At 50.0% G+C, this 19,405-nt stretch overlaps 1 protein-coding gene across 1 annotated transcript in view; it reads left to right on the top strand.

Moving 5' to 3' along the window:
• MX2 (MX dynamin like GTPase 2) overlaps nucleotides 1-11,998 on the top strand; it is a 32,383-nt gene extending 20,385 nt beyond the window's left edge. Inside the window, exons 8-14 of the mRNA XM_079767216.1 lie at nucleotides 984-1,062; nucleotides 3,165-3,287; nucleotides 3,552-3,693; nucleotides 5,242-5,400; nucleotides 5,811-5,887; nucleotides 7,215-7,469; nucleotides 9,417-11,998. Of these exons, the coding sequence (XP_079623342.1) occupies nucleotides 984-1,062; nucleotides 3,165-3,287; nucleotides 3,552-3,693; nucleotides 5,242-5,400; nucleotides 5,811-5,887; nucleotides 7,215-7,469; nucleotides 9,417-9,647 (1,066 nt within the window). The 3' untranslated portion in view covers nucleotides 9,648-11,998. The remainder of the gene's footprint in view (nucleotides 1-983; nucleotides 1,063-3,164; nucleotides 3,288-3,551; nucleotides 3,694-5,241; nucleotides 5,401-5,810; nucleotides 5,888-7,214; nucleotides 7,470-9,416) is intronic.
• The last annotated feature ends 7,407 nt before the right edge of the window (nucleotides 11,999-19,405 follow it).

Raw genomic sequence — 19,405 nt, forward strand, 5'->3', positions numbered from 1 at the left:
ATTAAAACTGAGTTGACCGTATATGCCGGATTTGTTTCTGGGTGCTCTATTCTGTACATGTCTGTCTTTGTGCGAACACTGTACTCCTTTGTAATAACAAACTGTAGCTTTGTAATATGTTTTGAAATCAGGAAATGTGGTACCTCCCACTTTTTATTTTTAATATATTTGTATTGATTTCAGAGAAGAAGGGGGGGGGGAGAGAGAAACATCAATGATGAGAGGGAATCATTGATCGACTGCCTCCTGCACGCCCCCTATTGGAGATCGAGCCTGCAACCCGGGCATGTGCCCTTGACCAGAATGGAACCTGGGACCCTTCATTCCGCAGGCTGACGCTCTGTCTACTGAGCCAAACCAGCTAGGGCTGGTCCCTCCCACTTTATTCTTTTTCCTCAAGATTGATTTGGCTATTCAGGGATGAATATTTGTTACCAAAAATAAAGTACGAGTTTGGACAAGTCACTACACTGCTACGAAGTTAGGTTGGTTTTGTTTTCCTGTGGATAAAAAGATCCCTTACTTCAGTGGTCGGCGAACTGCGGCTCGCGAGCCACTTGCAGCTCTTTGGCCCCTTGAGTTTTTAGCAAAGGCCGGCTTAGGAGTACCCTAATTAAGTTAATAACACTGTACCTACCTATACAGTTTAGTTTAAAAAATGTGGCTCGCCAAAGAAATTCCAATCTTTGTACTGTTGATATTTGGCTGTGTTGACTAATGAGTTTGCCGACTACTGCCTTCCTTCATCAGTTTGTTGGGATGATAAAAAGAGAAGGCGAATGTCACCTTCCTAGCACCATGCTTGCCTCGGTTAGGCTCGTCCCGTAATTAGCAATTGTCTTTCCCTCGCGCTCCCAGGCTTCTCTGACACCATGCGGCCCCCCGGGGGGCTGAGTGAGCTCACTCACCCACTGACAAAGCCCAGGACTGGGCAAAGGACCGCCTGGGCCCTTTGCGAACTCACGTGCGCCGTCTTGTTTCAGAGTCCTCCTGGAGGAAGGCAAGGCCACGGTGCCCCGTCTGGCAGAAAGACTCACCACCGAGCTCATCTGGCACATCAACGTGAGTCATGGGTTGGCTGCAAGTTATAAAAACTGCAGCCTGCGTAAATCACTCTCTGTCACGAAAGGGCTAAGACACTGCATTGAACTCTCCAAATACACAAACAAGCACATTCTGAAAACCAAATAAACCTAATGGCCCCTGGCCAGAGGCTCCAGGCGAGCATCTGAAACAGGGGAGGGACAGGGCATGATCTGGAGCCAAAAAGGGGAACCGGTCGGGGAAGCAGAAAGTACCCGCAGTACCAGCTCAGCGCGGTAAAAAGCAATGAACGCCAAGGTAGCAGATTTCTCTCTTTTCAATGGTCCCTAACACTTCACAGGACATAAAACATTGTCCCAGCCTCACACTTGTAAGGAATACGTGTTTGGTTTCCATGGATTCTCAAAAATGGGCAACTGTAGACAAATTTCATGATGTTGTTTAAAGATGGTACAAGCGTGGCTTAGTGCTTCTTGAGACCTAGTCATGGAGCTTGCCTGAACCTTTGTACATGAGGCTGAACCACAGGGCAGGACTGAAGGTTAACCTCAGAGCAGAGATGACCCCCGGGCCTGGGTTTCGTCCACGCTAAACTGCTCAACCGTGAGTCAGCCCAAGACAAGGAATGCTTTTGAGCCAGAAAACACACACTCAAAACTTATTTGCTGGGCCCTGGCTGGGTGGCTCAGTTTGTTGGTGAGTCATCCCATACACCAAAAGGTTTCGGGTTCGATCCCCAGTCAGAGCGTGTACGGGAAGCAACCGATCAATGTTTCTCACATCAATGTTTCTCTCTCTCTTACCCCTTCCTCTCTCTCTAAAAAATCAACTAAGAAATAAAAGACATATTTGGTGAGAAGGAGGCAGTGGACCTGAAATGGTAGTGCACACAAGAATCCCCTTGAAATTTGGTTAAAGCTCACATCCCTGGGCCCCAGACCCAGAGTTTCTGAGTTAGCAGGTCTAGGTTGGGGCCCCGAATTTGCACTTGTAAGTTCCCAGGTGATCTAGGGAACACACTTTGAGAAGGACTGATTCTAGTGGAATCCCCTTAGTTTGCAGAAGGAAGCACCAAAGATCTAACCCTGTCTAATTAAAAAAACAAACACATGTTTCTGCAAAGAGATGTTGCATTTTGATAACATTTTTGATAACACATTTCTCAACATTTAAATTTTTACATTAAAATTTAAATTTGTAGTACTTTAATTTTTTAATGTATATCAAGATTCAATTATGGTAATTATAATTTGAAATATACATATATTTGTTTTGTTTTAAAGAGCCCATGAGACCTTATTAACTTCTTGGTGTCCCCCACCTTTATCGCCATTTTGTGTAGCCTTGACAAGCTGCCTCTAAGTCCCAATGAATGCCTCCTGCCAGGCTGGCTGCAGCGACCTCGGGCACCGAAGCAGGACTGGGGGCGCTGCTCGCTCAGGTGTCTTTACCTGCAGGGTCCACCTGCCTGCGCTTTGGAGGTGGTGAGCAGGGTGCAAACTGGAACTCTGCCACTTACTAGCTCAGCAATGACGTCCAGCTGTTGGCCTCTCTGGGCCTCAGGTTCCTGTCTTGGAAAAAGGCAATGAAGCCGGTGCTTTCCTGCACCAAGGGGCGTCACTGAGACACAGTGCGTGGGCCAAAGGCAGCCCTCAGGGTGCGCTCTAGGGCCTCTGTTCTCCTCATCTGCATCGTGATTGGTTAGGACTGTACCCAGCCTGACACCAACCCCCACGACATAGCTTCTACCAAAGTGCCCTTTCTCAGTCTATGACCTTCAGATGCTCACCAAAGCAACGTGTCACTAGCGAAAGCTGACACTGTGTTCAGGTGTAGTTGATCTGGAGATACAAGACACTTACCTAAACCAAACAAAACCAAAATCGGTCCCTCCCCGTGTTCCCCGCTGTAGAACAGAACCACGGATTCTGCAGGCCTTGGGCTGCGCCCTGGCTGCCTGCAGAGCCTCCTCCATGGGACTTCACCTCAACGCCTCACACAGCGACAGAAACCTCCCCCCCACCCCTTGACTTCCCAGCGGGATTCTGCCCCTGTGCCCAAGAGACCTGTCAGCTCGCTTCAAGCTGTGGCGTTTCACTGTTTGCTATTATTTTGTTCAGAAATCACTCCCGCTGTTAGAAAATCAGATCCGGGAGAGCCACCTGAGCGCCACGGAGGAGCTGCGCCAGTGCGGCGAGCACATCCCCAACACCGACGCCGACAAAATGTTCTTTCTGGTCGAGGTGAGGACTCCTGGGGCTCCACGTGACGCTCGGGCACAGAATCTGGCCTCTCCCTGTGGCGGCCACACCCTCCCAGGTGGCCCAGCGCATCTCCGGGGGCCTCTGTGCTTCTCTGCCTGGGTCCTGCGGGGCCCAGTCCTCCCTCCAGTGTCACCTGGGAGAGGAGGGGTGGGTGGGTGATGTACTGCCAGCCCCCACGCCACCCTGTGCCCCGGCCCGGCTCCTCAACCACAGCACAGTTGAATGACATTACCTCTTTTTCAGAAAATTAAAGTGTTTAATCGGAACATTGAAAGGTTAGTAGATGGAGAAGAAGTCGTGAAGGAAAAAGAGACCCGCTTATACAACAAACTCAGGGAGGAGTTTAAACAATGGGTCCTCGTACTTGCAGCCAATTCCCAAAAGGGTAAGTCTTGGGACAGGGCTGCCCCAACAGCAGTGTCTTAGTTACCAAGGCCAGGCTACTCCCAGCACAGACAGTGTGGGGAGCTGACTGCCCACCCCAGAGACCCTGGCCTGCAGCGTGCAGGCATGCATGACTGAGCGGGAGCCTGCCCTCACCCACTCTGCAGAAAGCAGCTCCGCATCCCGGACTTTCTTCTCTCTCGCATCTTTGTTGTGAGGCTAGACAATCCCACTTCCCCCATTTCTCCCTTCCGGTAACCCCTCAGCCAAAACCAGAGGTGAAGGCTTTGATAAGAGTCTCCTGGATCTGTCTGGCATGCTTCCAACTTCCATTCTGCTCCAGCCAGGATGGAAGTAGGCTGCGTGTGTGTTTGTGTGTGTGTGTGTGTGTGTGTGTGTGTGTGTGTGTGTGTGTGTGTATTGCATCTTGGTCCATTTTGGCACTTGATAAAAACAGCACTGTTGCCTAGCCGGCGTGACTCAGTGGTTGAGTGTTGACCTATGAACCAGGAGGTCATGGTTCAATTCCTGGTCAAGGCACATGCCTGGGTTGCAGGCTCAATCTCCAGTGGGTGGCATGCAAGAGGCAGCCATCAATGATTCTCTCTCATCATTGATGTTACTATCTCCCTCTCCCTTCCTCTCTGAAAGCAATAAAAACATATTTTTTTAAATGTCTGCCTCTTTAAAAAAAATAAAAACAAAAAATAGCAATAACAAAAAACAGCACTACTCATTTCCACGGTAGAATTCCTCCAACCCTAGTTTAGCTGAATTTTTGAGAGACTTGTAAGTGAAACAACATGTAACTTTTTATTTTCATTGAACTCATCCGCATCCTTTCTATCAACTATACACACTCAACGTCTCTCTTGGGGTGATGACTCTCAGTTGAAATACATTTTTTTAGAGTCAGATTTTGTTCCTGAAGAGTCACTGTCAGACCTTGTATTTTTTTCACTATGAAAAGGACTCCATTTATGCCGGGGTTCTTTTTCCAGCATTACGAAGGGTTCAGCTATGTGGAGAAAGGAGCTGCACATCGATTCAAGAAGAAGTCCAAGGACGAAAGATAATTTTGAAAGGCATTGGGGGGTCAGAGGAGCTTCAGCTAAAGAAGCTAAAGACTCTCTCCTTGTCTAGGACCCTTGTTTTTTATTAACACAATTTGTTCTAAGGCAAGGTGGAGATAATACACTTCAAAAGGTAGGGTTTACAGAAGCATTGTCAGGTTGGGGAATAGCCTACATCTGTTCAGGTGTTTGGCCAACAGGAGGCAATAACATGCAGATTAAGATGCCCTGAGCTGCCTGGCAGCAAACAATCCTATTGGGGGAGATGCTTTTTAGCCGTTCCCACAGGTAATTACAGATGTGGCTCAGCCGTTGTTGAGCCCCCCAAGCTTCATTAACCTTTTGATGAAACTCTTGTAATTATGACATGCTGGAATTGGTTCCTGGCACATTTAGAAGGGTACATCCAGTTGGTGAGCAAGACTTTTAAAAATGCCTTTATCTTTAAAATGTCTGTGGTTTGTTTTACATTGCAGTTAAAAATATTATTCATGAAGAAGTCTCAAAATATGAAAACCAGTATCGGGGCAAAGAACTTCTTGGGTTTGTCAACTACAAGACGTTCGAGACCATCGTGCAGCAGTACATCCAGCAGCTGGTGGAGCCCGCCCTGAGCATGCTCCAGAAGGCCGTGGGTGAGGAACTCTCCCAGCACTGCCCATGGTCTCCATACCTTGAGGGAGAGACTGGGATGGAATGACCAACCACAGCCTGCAGATCTCCTTTGCCCATTTGGGGGAGAAGGGCGCCAGTGCATGTGGCTTCACCTAGTCAGACCTACCTCCACGCAGCTGTGTGAGGAAGAGCCGGATGCTCACCCGGGGAGAATCACACATGCCAGGAAGGACAGGAAATTGAGGGCACCTGCTCAGGGTGGGTGGTGACCATGGATCTTGTGTCTCCCCGGGACTGTGTAGCATCCCTTCCTTCGCTCACGGTCTGTAGATCTGAATAGGGGCCTGTGCCATGATTTCTCCGCCCTGTGCCATTAAGCCATTTGATGCCTGCTTGCATTTCACTGATGTTTGGTTTTTCCTTTGGTCAGAAACCGTCCGGCAAACGTTCATTGACGCAGCCAAAACACATTTTGGCGAATTTTCCAACCTTAATCAAACAGCCCGGGTAAGTACCCCCAGTTTGCCTGCTGGGCACCTGTGCGGATTTATCAGGGTCTAGCCTTCGAAAGAAGGTGCGTGTGTACTGCCATTTAGACATGCGAGGCTGGGGAGAGCATTGTATGCGTCCTGGGCAGGCGACGCGAGCAGCAGCGCTGTTTTGCTTCTGCCCGGGTGTTGGGGGGCCCTTCCTGGGAGACGTGAAACACAGCACTGACCTTGTTCTCTGTCCCCTGCGGCCTGGCAGGACGTAACCGAATGTGTGACTGTCCCTAGTGACTGGCGGGTACGTTGGGCCTTTTTCCTACATGAAGGACAGCATTGTCTACTCGTCCTTGTCCAACATTTTTATTAGTTTGACTTAAAAATATTGCCACTGCTGTGTGGTGCTGGGGTTCTTGTCCCAGCATTACGAAGGGTTCAGCAATCTGGAGAAAGGCTGTGCGTAGATTAAGTAAGAGTCCAGAGATGAAAGCTAATTTTGAAAGGCATTGGGGGCTAGAGGAGCTTCAGCTAAAGGAGCTAAAGGTTCTCCTTGTCTCAGAACCCTTGCTTTTTATTCATACAGTTTGTGCTAAGGCAAGGTGGAGATAATACACTTCAAAGGGTAGGGTTTACAGAAGCATTGTCAGGTTGGGGAATAGCCTACAGCTGTTCAGGTGTTTGGCCAACCGGAGGCAATAACTTGTAGATTGAGATGCCCTAGCTGTCTGGCAGCAAACAATCATCCTATTCAGGTTTGGGGGAAGTGCCTATTAGCCAATCCAACAGGTAATTACATATGTGACTCAGCCCTTGTTGAGCCCCCAAGTTTCATCAACCTTTTGATAAAACTCTTGTAATTATGATATGCTGGAATTGGCTTCTGATAGTGTGGGTTTCCACTTAGCAACTTAGCCACCCTGCCTGAATGCCAGTCGCCATACAGGGAAGAGAGCGGCTCTAGATAAAACTCTTCCCGGCCTCGGCTGTGGCCAGAATCTCATTCCTCACCATTTAAAGCCTCAGGCCTCCTTTGCCCTTAAATTATTTTTTTAAATATGTTTTTATTGATTCAGAGAGAGGAAGGGAGAGGGAGAGAGCGATAGAAACATCAAAGATGAGAGAGAATCATTGATCGGCTGCCTCCCGCACGCTCCCTCCTGGGGATCGAGCTCTCAACCTGGGCGACAGGGAATCGAACCATGAGCTCCTGGTTCTAGAGTCGACGCTCAATCACTGAGACACCTTAAATTTGTTTTTAATTCTGTGTTCAACATCACAGTACTTCCCGAGCTGTTTAAACAACGAGGGGGCACCAAAACGGCAGTGATGTGCTTCTCTTTCTTACACAGAACAAGATTGAAGACATAAAAGCAAAGCAAGCAGAGACAGCAGCAAATATGATCCACCTGCAGTTCAGGATGGAGCAGCTGGTTTATTGTCAAGACCAGATTTACAGCGAGATTCTGCAAAAAATTCGGGAGCAGACTTTTAACACGGACGGAAGCGTTTCACAGGCTCCTCCCCTGAGACTGTCTTCTTCAAATACTTCGTCTTCTGTTTCCTCCATCACTGAGATCGGGATGCACCTGAACGCCTACTTCCTGGTGAGTGTGGTGCACGCGGCCCGTGCTGGGGCGTGCTGACTGAGAGGCGCTTACCTGGGCGAAGCAGGGAGGGGCCCTCTCTGCTCTGATAAACGACTCCTCTGTTCTCTATCATCTAACAGGAACCCTGTCAGACACTTCTAGTGAATTTGCCCCCAATCAGGTTCTTCAGGTGGCAGAGCATGCACTCAAAAGTAACTCCAGCCGAAACCGGTTTGGCTCAGTGGATAGAGCGTCGGCCTGCGGACCGAAGGGTCCCGGGTTCGATTCCGGTCAAGGGCACGTACTTTGGGTGCGGGCACATCCCCAGTAGGGGGGTGTGCAGGAGGCAGCTGATAGATGTTTCTCTCTCATCGATGTTTCTGACTCTCTGTCTCTCTCTCTTCCTCTCTGTAAAAAATCAATAAAATATATTAACAAAAAGGTAACTCCAACCCCAAAGTGCTTTATAGTCTATGCTCCGCATGAAACACGAAGTTACTGCTCTCAGAGTTCAGCAAAATGCGACTCACCTTGCTGGTCGTGTTTAGCTCTCCTTGATGTTTAGAAGGCGTTTCAGCTCCTGGCGTGCTTGACACTCACCAGCTGCACAAAACGGGAATGAAATTCCTTCCCTGAGACTATGTGGCCCCATCAGCTTCATGGTTTCTAACCCGCCCCCCCCCGCCCCCCCAAACCCCACTCGTGGACTAAAGCAGCAATTTTCAACTGGTGTACCACAAAAATATTTTAACATGCATTTTTATTGATTTCAGAGAGAGGAAGGGAGAGGGAGAGATAGAAACATCAGTGAGGCCCTAGCTAGTTTGCCTCAGTGGATAGAGCATCAGCCTGCGGACGGAAGCGTCCTGGGTTCGAATCCAGTCAAGGGCACCCCCAGGTGTCCAGGTTCAATCCCCAGTTGGGGGGGGAGGGGGGATACAGGAGGCAGCTGATCAATGATTCTCTCTCATCATTGATGTTTCTATCTCTCTCTCCCTCTCCCTTCCTCTCTGAAATCAATATATATATATATATATATATATATATATATATATATATATAACATCAGTGATGAGAGAGAATCATTGACCGGTGCCTCCTGCACTGGGGATTGAGCCCGCAACTCGGGCGTGTACCCTGACCAGGAATCAAACCGCAACTCCTGGTTCATAGGTCAATGCTCAACCACTGAGCCATGCTGGCCGGACGTGGCACAGGAATTTTTAAAACAGGCAATACCTGACTATTTAGTCAGAAGCACTGACCTCTTTCCCTTAGATTGTCAACTTAAAAAAAAAAAAAATGACAACAGCCAACACAACAATAGCTGTCCTGTGTGAATGAATCCAAATTATACCTATTTTTTTGTCAGATCAGCAGAAAACATAATACATTTTTTGGTGTGCCGCAGAATTTTAGTAATTAGTTTATGTGTGTCACGAGAGGAGAAAGGTTGAAATCACCGGACTAAAGTATTAGGGCACGCAGAATGGAAGGTAGCTTTTCAACTGCAAAGAAGCCAAATAATCAGAATAAAAAGCTGAGTTACCCAGATGTGGAGTCCAGCTGCCAGGCAAGCTGGACATGCCCATGGAGAGAGGGCGCAAGGGGAGGACTGAAGCAGGTCCTGATCCGACCCCAGAACGGGCCAGGAGGTCTCTGCCTAGAGGTGGAGTGGGACCAGGGGAGGGGCTCCTGGGGAGGCAGGGATGCGCACCAGGGGCTTGGGGTTTGCTGGCCTCCCCGGTGGGTTCTTAGTGCCCAGGGAATGCCTAGGTAGGAAAACTGGGCGTCCCAGACAGAAGCTCCTCGTGGTTTGATACTGAACACTGGAGTGAGGTGGACGGGACCACCAGGACTTAGCAAGGCGACCATGCGTGCATCCAGAACCCCAAGGCTTCTCTCTGCAACCACAGGCCTTGGGGCCAGACCCCTCCAGCTGACCCTTCTTATCCCCTCTTCCAGGAGACCAGCAAGCGGCTCGCCAACCAGATCCCATTCATAATTCAGTATTTTATGCTCCAAGAGAATGGCGATTACTTGCAGAAAGCCATGATGCAGATACTACAGGAAAAGGATCAGTATTCCTGGCTGCTTCAGGAGCAGAGCGAGACGGCCCTCAAGAGGAAATTCCTTAAGGAGAAGATCTACCGGCTCACCCAGGCGCGGCGCGCTCTCTATAAATTCTCCTCTTAAAGGGGTAGATAGATGGAAGGGCGACAGTACTTGGGAGTTTTATCTTAGGTGGGTTCGTTGTAAGGGGATGTGGCGCAGGGAGTGGCTTCTGGTTCGGGCCAGCCTTTCCCGTTGCTGTCTGTCCGTCTTCGCTGAACTGCCCCAGAGTTTAGATCTTAAGCCTACACTTGCTTAGAGCTGTCACCTGCACCTGCATGAACAGATGTCTCTCCGGTCCTTGACCCCGTTGCCTCCAGTTACAGCTTTCTTAACTACTGCTGTCACTCCTTGTTCATTTGTCTCTCCACCCATCAGATTAGGAGACCCCCGGAGAGGAAAAGTAAGTATTATAGTCTTCTTCCGTATTTCCAGAATTCTCCGTGGCACCTGGCACATAGAAGCTGCTCAATAAATGCTATCTCGCTGAACAAATGAATGATGGAGATTACCTGAGGCCATGGCTGGAATCAGACTTTGCTTATTGGGGATGGTGTCCCTTAGCTGGTCACTTTCAGATGAATTGGGTCATGCCACCTGCTGTGATCACATTTCCCAGCTCCCCTGGGAGAGAAGGACCTGAACAATACTATTATTAATTATGGTAGAGGCCCAGTGCACGAAATTCGTGCACTTGGGGGGGTGTCCCCACCTGCTTGCTGCTTCTTACCACTCGGCTCACTGCTCCTTAGCGCTGCCCCTGAGGTGGCTCCTGCCACCACAACTGCGCTCACCAGTCGTGAGCCTGGCTTCTGGCTGAGCAGCACTCCCCCTGTGGGAGAGCACTGACCACCTGGGGGAAGCTCTGCATTGAGCGTCTGCCCCCTGGTGGTCAGTGCACATCACAGTGACAGGTCATTTTGCCGTTCATTAGATTTGCATATTAGCCTTTTAATATATAGGATTGTTTCCCTAGTTACAACAAGCTCCTGTTGCTACGTGTTATTTTTTTACTTTTTTTATTGAATTTATTGGGATTACATCTTTTATATATTAAATCTTAAAGGGAAATTTAGTAATTAAAAAACTTTAAAGAAAAATTATAGAGCTTCACACCAGTGGTCATCTCTAGATTGGAGGAGTGTAGCTAATTTTATTTTCTTCTTCGAGTTAAGCGATCCCCACCTCATAGGAATTTTAGGAGAGTTAACTGAAACCATTTCTACAAACTGCCTGTCCCAGGAGCTTGTGTTAAGAAATGCCAGCAATTCTTCCCTCCAGCAAAGACCTCTCTTTTTCTTTTTTTCTATGTTCATAGAGCAGCCCTCACTGCTGGAGCTCTTCCGCCTGCTCTTATGTTTGGTTCTCTGATACTTTTTGAGCCAATTGTTGTAGTTAACAGTCCAATTTCATTCTTGTGCATGTGGGTGTTCAGTTTTCCCAGCCCCAGTGGTTGAAAAAAACTGTCCTTCCCTCCTTGGCCTGGCACCCTTGTCAGAAATAATCCGACCATATGTACGAAGGCTAATTTCTGGGCTCTCCGTTCTATTCCATTGGTCTGTCTGTCTGTCTGTCTGTCTGTATGCCAGTACACAGTTGTCATAACTGTAGCTTTGTGGTACGTTTTGAAATTAGGAAGTGTGAATTTTTCAGCTTTGTTCAGCGTTTTCAGCACTGTTTTGGCTATTTGTAGTCCCTTAGGATTCCATGTGAATTTTAGGATGGGTTATTTTTTTATCTCTGCAAAAAAAATGTCATTGATATTTTATAGGCATTGCATTAAATCCGCAGGTCACTTTGGATAGTATTTGCATATTAACAATATTAGGTCTTCCATTCCATAAACACAGAATGTCTTCCCACTCATTTATATCTATTTCAATTTCTTTAAGCAATGTTTTGTAGTTTTCATTGTACAAGTCTTTCACTTCCTTGGTTAAGGTAGTTCCCAAGTTTTTTTTATTCCTTTTGATGGTATTGTAAATATAACTGTTTTCTTAATTTTCCTTTCTAATTATTCATTATTAGTCTACAAAAATGCAACTGATTTTTATGTGTCCAATTTGTGCCTTTTCACTTTGTTAGATTCATTTATTAGTTATAACAGTTTTGGGGTTTTTTTGTGGAATCTTTATGGCTTTCTACATAAAAGCTCATATCATCTGAATTTTATCTCTTTGCCTTGCCTAAAAGCTCAGGCTAGAACGTTCAACACCATGTGGAATGAAAGTGCCAAAAGTGGGGATCCTTGTCTTGTAAAGCTATTCTGGTTTCAAAGAACTTTTGTCATATTGAAGCTAAAGATAAAGAGAATTTAAAAGACAAAACATTAGTTTAGGTATTCTTTGCTTTTTAAAAAAATTTGACTTCTCCCCCTTATTGTATGAGTTAGTCAGTACAGAGAGTCAGTGGCAGAGCTGAAGAGAAGAATTCAAATCTCCTCAAATTATAAATACTGTTGTGAAAATAGTCTGAGAAAAATAAAGTCTGGTACTTAATATTTGTTCCATAAATTGTATATTCAATCTTTCCCTACATGTTCAATATGTTTCACACATATGTATACACACTCTCACTCACACACACACACACACAAGCTAACTGCTACAAGGAACACTTTAAGATCTCTGTGGCTTGAGGCTGGGTCCCGGGTCCGGGTGAGGCCGCGCGCACCTGGGTCCAGGTGGGGCCGCGCGCCCCCTGGGTCCGGGTGGGGCCACGTGCCCCTGGGTCTGGCCGAGACCAAACCAGAGGGAGTCGGACCTGCATTGCCACCATTTGTCCACCGTCCGGAGCTGGGGGGTCGGTGCCGACATGTGCACGTGAGGAACTGGTGGATGTTGATGTTGGGTCTCAGGGGAACTGTTGGTCCGGAGGGAAGCTCACTGCAGACTGATTCATTTGCCTGTCAGCATAACTATTATTGCTCGTCTCACATTCAGTTCTTATAAGTATATCTCTAGTGACACATGATTTCGCTCATCTAGGGGAAATGATGAACAACATAGACTGATGAACAACAACAGAACCAGAAACAAGGAGGCATCGATCGGACTATCGGCCTCAGAGGGAGGATAGGGGAGGGTGGGGGGAGGGGGGAGAGATCAACCAAAGGTCTTGTGTGCATGCATATGAGTCTAACCAATGGTTAAGTTCAACAGGGGGTTGGGGCATCCGTGGGGAGGGGTGTGGGATGGGAATGGGGGGATGAGGACAAATATGTGACAACTTAATCAATAAAGAAATTAAAAAAAAAAAAGATCTCTGTGGCTTGCCTGGTCAACGTGACTCAGTGGTTGAGCATCAACCTATGAACTAGGAGGTCACAGTTCAATTCTGGGTCAGGGCACATGCCAGGGTTGGGGGCTCGACCCCCAGTAGGGGGCGTGCAGGAGGCTGCCAATAAATGATTCTCTCTTATCATCTCATCGTCGTGTTGTTTTTCTCCCTCTCCTTTCCTAAAAAAAAAAAAAAAAAAATCTCCACAGCATAACAGTGTTCCCCACTCACATCATGCAGTATATGGTGGGTTGGCAGGGTCCTGAGCCACTCAGGCCCTCAGGCACCAGCCTCCCTCCATCTAGTGGCCCCACCATTGTGGGAGCCTTGAAGCCTCCACCAGACCCTCTGTATCAGGCACGAGAGTGGAGGATTGCAAGGGAGGTTTCCAGGAGCCAGGCCTGGGAGCTGGGTACATTACTTCCACATTCTATGGGCGGAACTGGGGCCTGTGGCCACACCTAACTGCAAGGCAGGCTGGGAAATGTGGTCCAGCTAGCCAGACGGGAGAAAGAGGGGACGGGATTTGCACATTGCCACACCTGTCCCTCTAACACAGATGTGTTTCCTGCTCTTCCTTCTTATCCCAGGCTTGCTCGCTCACACACTCCCCTCCCCCCCACACAGCTGATTCCTCCTCCAGTGTTACTGTGGAACTGGGGTTTTGTACCCAACAAGCGTGGAAATAAAGGAAGACCACCCGGCTGTGAACAAGCAACGTGATTTATTCACAGCTGACTAGCAAGGAGTCAGCTCCCATCACGTGTGCCCCGTGTGATTGGCTAGGGTGCATATTGACCTTTCTCTGGTTGGTCCTAAGTTGAAAGTGGGGACAAAAATTAGAGAAGCTATCAGTTACGAATCAAGCCCGGTATACTTTGGGCCAGTTGTTATGGGCGTCATCATTTGGCTTCTGAACTGGTCGCTAGAGATAGCATGTCTGACTTACAGCAGTTGGCTCCCTGGGCTGGTTACTGCAGATAACGGGCTGGTTTCCTGGGCGGGTGGCTGCAGGCTCGGAGTTCTGTTTTTATATGTGGTTTGGCCATTGTCCGTGTGTACTATATATTCAGGCTCTCACCGCTGACCTTACCCTGTGGGACCTTCCTCTCACCTCTGCCCTGGGCACGGCAGACCTGCTCTTGCAGGTGTATCTGCTTGGATCAATGTCTGGCAGTCTGCCTATGCACATGATCCATGCCCCTCCCCCCTCATTAGGCTACCCTGAGATTCCTCACAGGGCTGGAAGTTGTTATTTTGGGGTAAGCGTTTGGGGGGAAGGTGTGTGTTCTTTAATCAACGGTGTAGCGATACAACCGCAGAGTATCCATGAAAAGATAGCAACAGATGGGGTAAACAAGTTTGAATCTCCTATCGTGTCCTGTGGGAAACCACGGCTTGCCAATACTGCCATGAGCGTGCACCAAGGAACGCTGGAGGCGGATGGACCTTGAGCGTTAGCAGGGCTGACGCTAAGCACCCATTGTTCGTGTTGAGATAGCGGTGGCTCGAAGCAATTTCCTGACCTGATAGCCTCCAAGTAAATGTTTACTGGACTTTACTGATCTTTACTGCCCTTTGAGACTGTCTGTCTGCTGTTTGCCATACTTTACTGAGGGCAGGATGTGTATCTAACACTGAATAAAAAGCGGAGTAGGCCCGCATGAAAGTGTGCCTCTTCAGCAAAGAGGCTCCACCTGACCCCCCAATGCCTTCTAAATTCACATTTCTTGTACTAGAGGCCCGGTGCATGAATTCGTGCACCAGTGGTGTCCCTTGGCCTGGCCTGCAGGATTGGGCTGAAACTGGCTCTCCGACATCCCCCGAGGGGTCCCAGATTGTGAGAGGGCATAGGCCAGGCTGAGGGACCCCACTGGTGCACTATCGGGATCAGGAAGAGACCTGGGAGGTTGGCCAGCTAGGGAGGGACTGTGGGAGGGCTCCAGGGCGTGTCTGGCCCATCTCACTCAGTCCTGATCAGCCGGACCCCAGCAGCAAGCTAACCTACTGGTCCAAGCGTCTGCCTCCTGGTGGTCAGTGCACGTCATAGTGAGCAGTTGAGTGACCTTAGCATATCATTAGCATATTACACTTTGGTTGAACGGCCAACCAGACGACTGGACACTTAGCATATTAGGCTTTTATTATATAGGATAGCATTTTCATTTGTGCATCGGCCCCTCCTTCAGGTCTTGAACCTCGCCGGGAAGGCTGTGGCAGTGTCCCTATCCCTTGAAACCCTAAAACGCCCCTTTTGTCATGCATGGTGGCAGCGTGTGCTGGTTACCAATTATTACATAACAAATTATCCCAACGTTTACCCCCCGGAATTTCTTATCTGACAGCGGTTGGGGGGCGGTAACTTACAGCCAAGTCCTTTTCCCTGGAACCTGTGAATGTCACCTTATATGGAGAGCCAGTCTTTGCAGATTTGATCAAGTTAAAAATCCTGACATGGGGAGATGATCCTGGATTATCCAGATGGGTCGGGTCCTACATGGAATCACATGTTCTCATAAGAGAGAGGCAGAGGGAATTCTAACTACAGAGGAGAAGTCAACATAAAGATGGAACAGAGAGGGAGATTTGAAGACACTAAGCTGCTGGCTGTGAGGAAGAAAAAAGAGGCCACAAGCCACGAAATGCAGGAAAAGCAGCTCCAGACGCTGGAAAAGGCAAGGAAAGGCACTGTGGCAGAGCGCCAGAGCGGTGCAGCCCTGTCACCACCAGGTCTTCAGCCCAGCGAAACCCATCTCGGGCTTCTGGCCTCCAGAACCTCAAGAGAATAAATTGCAGCTGTTTTAAGCCACCGAGTTTGTGGTCATTTGTTACAGCTCATGCCTCCTCGGCCTCCATGCTCACTCATCCGGCTGTTGACAGGCCTCAGGCCATCATGGCTGGGGGCAGACATCAGATCCTTATCATCAGGCCACGGACTGGGACTGGGACTGGGACGTGGCCACAACACTGCAGCCCAAATGAAAGGTCTATAGAATTATCGGGATGGCATTTTGTAAATGAATTTTATTTAATTTTTCTTAAAGCTGCCCAAGTGATTGTGATGACTGGCAGGTGCGGCAATGGCTCTTCAATGCAAAAGAAGTGGGCTCCTGGGACGGTACATGGCACGCAGCAGACGCGGTAGACATCTTTTTTGGGAGCAATGAGTGATGGCTGGCAGGGAACAGGAGAACAGGCCCGCAGGAAAGTGTGAAAAGGACTGTGAAGATCCATAAACAGAAACCCCTGGGTATCACCAGGTGAATGCCAGGGGAGCCCCTGGCCCTGTCTCCTCGCTGCAAAGCCGGGTCTGCAATTAGACCAGATGCATAGCAGCAGCCTTGCAGGCGCCAGCCTTCTCGCACTTGAATTGCAAACGAAACACCTGAGGATCCCCTTAAAATGAGGATTGATTCCATGGTGGGGGAGGGGGGGGTGCAGATCCTGAAGCCAATACTGCTGGTTCGAGAAGCTCTGGGCTAGGTCGCAAACAGAGGAGAAAACGAAACGGGGCAAATGACAACTGACCCTGGACTGGTGCTCCGGACCGGACAGAGGGGACTGTGGGCAGGGCGCGCTGGGTAGCCGGAGGCCTCCGAGTGGGCGCGTTATTCCGGCGCTTAAGGGCTGCCCCGCAGTCCCGCATCCCCCTCTCCTGGCGCACCACCGGCAGAACCGTGTCCAGGCTCCTCCAGAAGTCTGAGCCACTGCGTGAGCACACCACTTCCCCGGCGCCGGCCCCTCCTCCAGGTACCGCTCCTTCCCCGGGCACCAACCCCTCTGCCTCCTCCTCCCCAGCACCAGGTTTTAGGAATCCGAGGAAGAGAGGGGAAACTGAAACTGGAATCCGAGGAAGAGGGAAAACTGAAACAGAATCTGAGATCATTGGGATACGCCAGACGGTGGAGGAGGGGCTGGCAGGAGACTAGGAAGGAAACGGAGAGGCTTAGGAAAACTCCCTTCTGCGGGACCAGAGGCAGCCCTCTCATTCATTCATTCATTCATTCCAGAACATTTGTTGAATCCCTATGCCAGGAACTACACTGGATTCCAAGTGCCACCGCCTGGTGGCAGAATGGACGTTCACAGAGTCACCGAGGCCAAGGCTGTGTGACGGGGGCCTTGCTTCCTGGGCTGGGGATGGGGAGGGAGCAGGGGGCTCCGTGGAGAAGGGTGGAGAGAGGCTGCGTTCTGCAAAGGAGCCAGTGTGCAGGGTGAGGAGCAGACCTGGCCACCGCAGAGCAGGGCAGAGAGCCGGAACCATGTCACCCCAGGCCCCCTCACAGGCCCGCTGTCCCACGGCAGTGCCGCTTCACACGTGAGCTGTGACCACGCGGAGCATCGCTGTTCTGCTTGCACGGAATCAAGTTTCCTTCTTCACCACACCCCGAACTGGGAACTTCCCGGTGGCATTGAATTGGCACCAACACTCATTGGCTGACACCTATTCCTGTATTATTGCTGAATCACACCCGCCCCGCCCCCTGGCTCTTGAGGAACTGCCAGGGAATGGGCAAGTCAGAAACAATGAGGTGCCTAAGGCCTGGGAGGCACAGACTTTAGGAGGCATTTGCATTTGCACCTACGAGAGTGAGTGGCTTCTTACATGTGGTGCCTCGGGCACCTCACTCACCTTCTCCCAGCCCTCACTCTGGGCTGGCTGTGGCTCCCTCTGAACTCATTCCCTGGCGGGAGGCCTTGGGGAGAGCCTCCTGCAGTTTGAAGACACAGTGTCATTCCTCAGAGTGAAGCCCTCAGTCCACGCCGGCCTTGGTCCCGCCTAACCTTGCATGTCAGCAGCACGTTCACCCCCTCAGGAGCCCCAGGGCCTCCTGCTCCAGCCCCTGGGGAAATGCTGTCACTCTTCTTTGTCACTAGGTGTGAAGGGGACCAATGAGTTGCCACTCTGGTGCTGCCTTTTGGGATGTTGCTTGTAAGCTGGTCATTAAAAAACAAAAAGCTCAGGAAGAACCTTTGACCTTCCCTAATAGATTCAGCGGGAAGGCCACCTCCCGGAAGGGAATCTTGGGACGTTCTTCACCCGTGTCTGATGTGAATGAGCCAGGCACCCTGTGCCCCGTTGTTTCTGGGGTTCCCAGCAAGAATCTGTCCTGCCATACGTGTCCTGCTCTTCCACCCCTTTTCTCCTTTTCCCAAAATGTCATATATTACCCAATTTTGCCTGGCTGCCTAGAATTTTCCAGCTGATGTGAATTCAGCATGCCCATGTATTAGAATTCGATTTTTCTCTTGTTAATCCGTCTTAGCCAGACTAGAACATAAAAGGTGGGAGGAAATGTATTGCTTTTTTCAGCCCCCCCAGGTGAGTGGTCCAACAAAGGCTTCTGGTTAATTACCGGGAGAGCAAGTGTCCCCCCAACAAGCCGCCCTGGGTGGCACTGCCCAGACCGAGCAATGACCCCTGCGGAGCAAGGCAGACCTCAGGCTGCACTGTGGGGCCTCTCCCAGACTCTCTAGGGTGGCCATATTGAATCTGGTTCCATCCAGGCTTTTCCTGACCCCAAGACTTGGACTTTGTGCCTTTGAGTGAGGTGGGGGCAACCCTTACTAGTCACAGGAGTATTTGGGTGTGTGTGTGTGTGTCCGGGTTGCGGGTGGGTGGGGGGGAGGGTGGTCTTGTTGTCCAGGACTCTGAGCTGAGCTAAGGAGAATGGAGGTAGAGGATGCCCTTTGCAAAGAGAATGTTGCTCTTCACTCCCAGAGGGTGGCATGAGGGCGGGCAGGGCAGTCTTGGCTTGACCTCAGTCCCCACTTTCCACCCATTTCTGCCCCAGAGAAACCAGACGTGCCAGGAAGGCTTGAGGTGGACCCGGAGAAGTGGGGGAGGGGGAAGCTGATGTGGGTCTGCAGGGGGAGGGGGAGATGGGGATCAGAGAAGTGGGGGAGGAGGAAGCCGATGTGGGTCTGCAGGGGGAGGGGGAGATGGGGAAGCTGGCATTGCCATAAAAAATGCTTAAGAAACCCTGCTGATGCTGAAGGACCCCCGAGACCCTCCAGCAGGAAGACCCCAATTATTGCCAGTGCCTCTGTTCAGAGACCAGGCCTTAAGGGACCCTGTAGGTTCAAGGCTAGTTCAGCTGTGCAGGACTCGGGGCTTTATTTGTTTGTTTGTTTGGGACTCAGGCTTTTAGAGCAGCAGTTCTCAAACAGTGCCCAGAAACACCTGCAGTGCCTGAGGCAACTCAGGATGTGCCCCGGCCCGCGCTGCTCTTTGGCTGAGCATCCTCCCGCGCACCCAAAGGTCGCCGGTTGGATTCCCGGTCAGGGCGCCTACCCAAGTTGAGGGTTCCATCCCCAGTCGGGGTGCGTGCGTGCGGGAGGCAAACCATCCTTGTTTCTCTCTCCTCCTCCTCCCTTCCCCTCTAAAAAAAAAATTAAAAATCAATACAAACTTTCTGGGCCCAGCCGGCGTTGACGCACTTGGAGAGCCTGGGAGGCTGCAGGGCCTCGAGGCGCATCGGTTTCGTTTCTGGGTTCTCTGGCTCGCCGGCCTTTCCCGGGAGTTTCGTTTCTCCGGGACACCGGAGGGAGGGGGGAGGGAG

The sequence above is a fragment of the Cnephaeus nilssonii genome, assembly GCF_951640355.1.
Source record: "Cnephaeus nilssonii genome assembly, chromosome: 3".
NCBI classification, from domain to species: domain Eukaryota; kingdom Metazoa; phylum Chordata; class Mammalia; order Chiroptera; family Vespertilionidae; genus Cnephaeus; species Cnephaeus nilssonii.